Source organism: Notolepis coatsorum, assembly GCF_963971535.1.
Source record: "Notolepis coatsorum genome assembly, chromosome: 15".
In the NCBI taxonomy this organism is placed as follows: Eukaryota; Metazoa; Chordata; class Actinopteri; order Aulopiformes; family Paralepididae; genus Notolepis; species Notolepis coatsorum.
This window is the reverse complement of record NC_140179.1, coordinates 28,109,394-28,112,252: the sequence shown is the minus strand read 5'-3', so window position 1 is coordinate 28,112,252 and position 2,859 is coordinate 28,109,394. Positions and strand designations below refer to the sequence as shown.

The window sequence follows — 2,859 nt, the reverse complement described above, 5'->3', positions numbered from 1 at the left end:
TCACATTAGACACGTTGTAGAATGTGTCTGACTTGTTCCTGGGTCCTGCAAACATACTCACTATTGGAGCTCAGCTGGGGTTCTGCAGCAGCAGGCAGGTTTCAACGAAGGAGTGGTTTTACTTACGTCATGTGTAGACAGTAGTACGCCCGCCGGCGCCGCGTGAGTCGAGATGCTTCCAGCGTGAGTCAGCTGCGTTTGACTATTTCATTTTCAGCGTGCAGCTTTTGACTATGCTTAGTCAAAGACGAAGACGAAGAAAGAGGTCGGTCATTATCATCATTATCAGTCGGTCGGTCGGTCACCAAGGAACGTTGACGAAAGGCCTCTCGCTAGCGGGACAAATGGCCGGAGCCATGATGTCGGCTATTAGCTAGCTTAGCTAAATGCTAACTAGCGTTAGCTAACCTATCCAGAGGGGCGAGGCGAGTGGATGTCTTTTCAAAAGAAGGAGAAGATAACTTGTGAGCAGATAAATCTGTTAGGCAGCAATACGCCGAAAGGTGTCCAGTCTGCCGGAAAGTACTCGAAGAAGAAGAAGAAGAAATTACACCGTGGGGCCAAGAAAGTCTCCTTCCACGTTGATACTGCGTTATGGTGAGTGACCGTGAGTCAACCTATGATTATATACCCGCCGTGGATCTGACATCTCTCTTTCTCTCTCTCTCTGGAGCCAAACTGGTCGACTAGCTAATACTACTAGTAGCTAACGCTAACGGTGTGTGCCTGGTGGTGAGAGCACCTGGCTGTATGCATGTATACCATGACAAGGCAGCGAGAGGCCTTTCGTCAACGTGGAGACCTGTGTTGCGGCCTTTGGCCCTGCGCCCTCGTGCAGGTAACTAAGATTAATGAAAATGTCATGACATTACCCCACTCTTCCTTCCTTCCCCTCCCGAATGTTTTGTTAATAACGATGTTTTTTTCCAGGCAAAACATATGCTACTTCACAACATTTGGAGATACGACATGTGCTGTGTGTGAATGGTGTAGCTTGTGTAGCTTGTGTAGCTTGGGTAGCGTTGGGCCATTGGCCAAAGCTGTGTGTGGCCTGGTGTCTCACAGTACCTGGCTAGCCTATTTAGCTGATGTCGGCCATTGGCTCCTTGCTTTGGTTTCTCTGGTATACCCTGCTCTTCTTGTTGGATTTAAGTGTTGATCTTTGTCCTTTTGAATCTGTCATACATGCTCTAGTCTCTCTCTAACACACACACACATGACAAACACACATGTTCTCTCTCTCTCTCTCTCTCTTTCTAACACACACAGTCTGCCTATGGCGGCCTTTCTCGATGGCTAGGCTGTGCTCAAGGATCTTCAGTCACAGTGCTCAGGTATTCTGCCACTGTGTACTCTCTGTTTAGGGCCAAATAGCATTTCAATTTCTTTCCAATGTGTCTCTCTCTCTCTCTCTCTCTCTTTTGATCTTTGTCCTTTTGAATCTGTCATACATGCTCTAGTCTCTCTCTAACACACACACACATGACAAACACATGTTCTCTCTCTCTCTCTCTCTGTACACTGTATATTGACTGTAGAACGGAGCTCTCTCTCGCTCTCTCTTTTGCTATATGTTGACTGTATCATGCCCCGCCTCGGGCAGCGCTATTATTTAAGAATATGTTGACTGTACATATAAAAAAAAAAAAAAAAAAAAAAATATATATATAATATATATATTTTTTTTTTTTTACCTTTGGGGGGGGGGGGGGGGCCTCGCGTTAAATCTCGCACAGGGCCTCGCATTTCTCCCAGGCGGCCCTGTACCTACTAGATCTCTCTCTCTCGCTCTCTCTCTCTCTCTCTCTCTCTCTCTCTCTCTCTCTCTCTCTCTCTCTCTCTCTCTCCCGCCCAGGCCGCTCTCTCCACCCCTCTGTTTACCGCCTGTCGCTGTAACTCACAACAACAACGAACTCACAACTCGAACGACGGTTTGTTTTGGTCTTAGTCTTATCGGTTGGTTGAAGGTCAGAGAGCGTAGACGTGGCTAAACGCAGTCTTTTTTGGCACAATAATAAAGGGATGTTAAACCTCTCTGTCCCTCTCTCCCTCCCCTCCCCCCTCCCCCCTCCCCCCAGTCGCTCCAGCCTCAACGCCAAGTTCGAGGAGACGATGCCGCTAAACTGCGACCAGCCCTACATCACGGCGGCTGTCATCACCATGCCCACGCCTCCGGTGACCACGCCCGAGGGCGACGGGTCGGTCAGCTCCCCCGACTACTCCCAGGCCAACATCGTGCGGGTGTCCGCGCTCTAGACGCTCACGGCTCCTCCTCCTCCTCCTACTCTCCACCCGCCGCCGGACACGGCAAAAACCAACCTACCGACAACCTTACAGAAGTTATGGAGACAGGGGGGGAGAGAGAGAGGGAGAGGGAGAGAGAAAGAGAGAGGGAAACTCTGCCCTGCTCCAAACAGACACTATCGGGACACTACTGGTCCGCGGCTGGAGGGAGGGGAGCGGGGGTGAAGGTGGGGGTTTGGTTCACGCGGCTTGTCGCTCGCGCGGTGGAATGTGTGTCCTCACGTGAGCCTACAAAGCTCCGCCTTGGATTTTTTTTTATGGACGAAGGGGATAATAAAAAAAATAAAAAGACTATTGCTATGGCAACCGTTAAGCGCTAGCACCGGCGACGTCCGCGGAGAAGGAGAGCACAAGCAGCTAACGACCCTCTCCTCAGAGGGGGGGGACTTTTAAAACCGCTTTACCACCACTTTTTTTTTCTTCTGAATATTGTGTGTCTTTAAAGTCAATGTCTTAAAAAAAATAACTCTTTGAGTTGAGAGGTGAGCGGAGGGGGCCTGTACGTTTCTTTATTTAAACCGCAGTTCCGACGGCAGGTCGTTAGAGGACGAGGAG

The 2,859-nt window shown here is 49.7% G+C and overlaps 1 protein-coding gene across 1 annotated transcript in view; it reads left to right on the top strand.

Annotated features, from left to right (window-relative positions):
• The window catches only part of kcnd2 (potassium voltage-gated channel, Shal-related subfamily, member 2), a gene marked incomplete at its 5' end in the record, with an annotated part of 37,752 nt that extends 35,323 nt beyond the window's left edge, over nucleotides 1–2,429 (top strand). The window contains one exon of the mRNA XM_084330951.1: nucleotides 2,079–2,429. Within this exon, the coding sequence (XP_084187077.1) occupies nucleotides 2,079–2,256 (178 nt within the window). The 3' untranslated portion in view covers nucleotides 2,257–2,429. The remainder of the gene's footprint in view (nucleotides 1–2,078) is intronic.
• Between the last annotated feature and the right edge of the window lie 430 nt (nucleotides 2,430–2,859).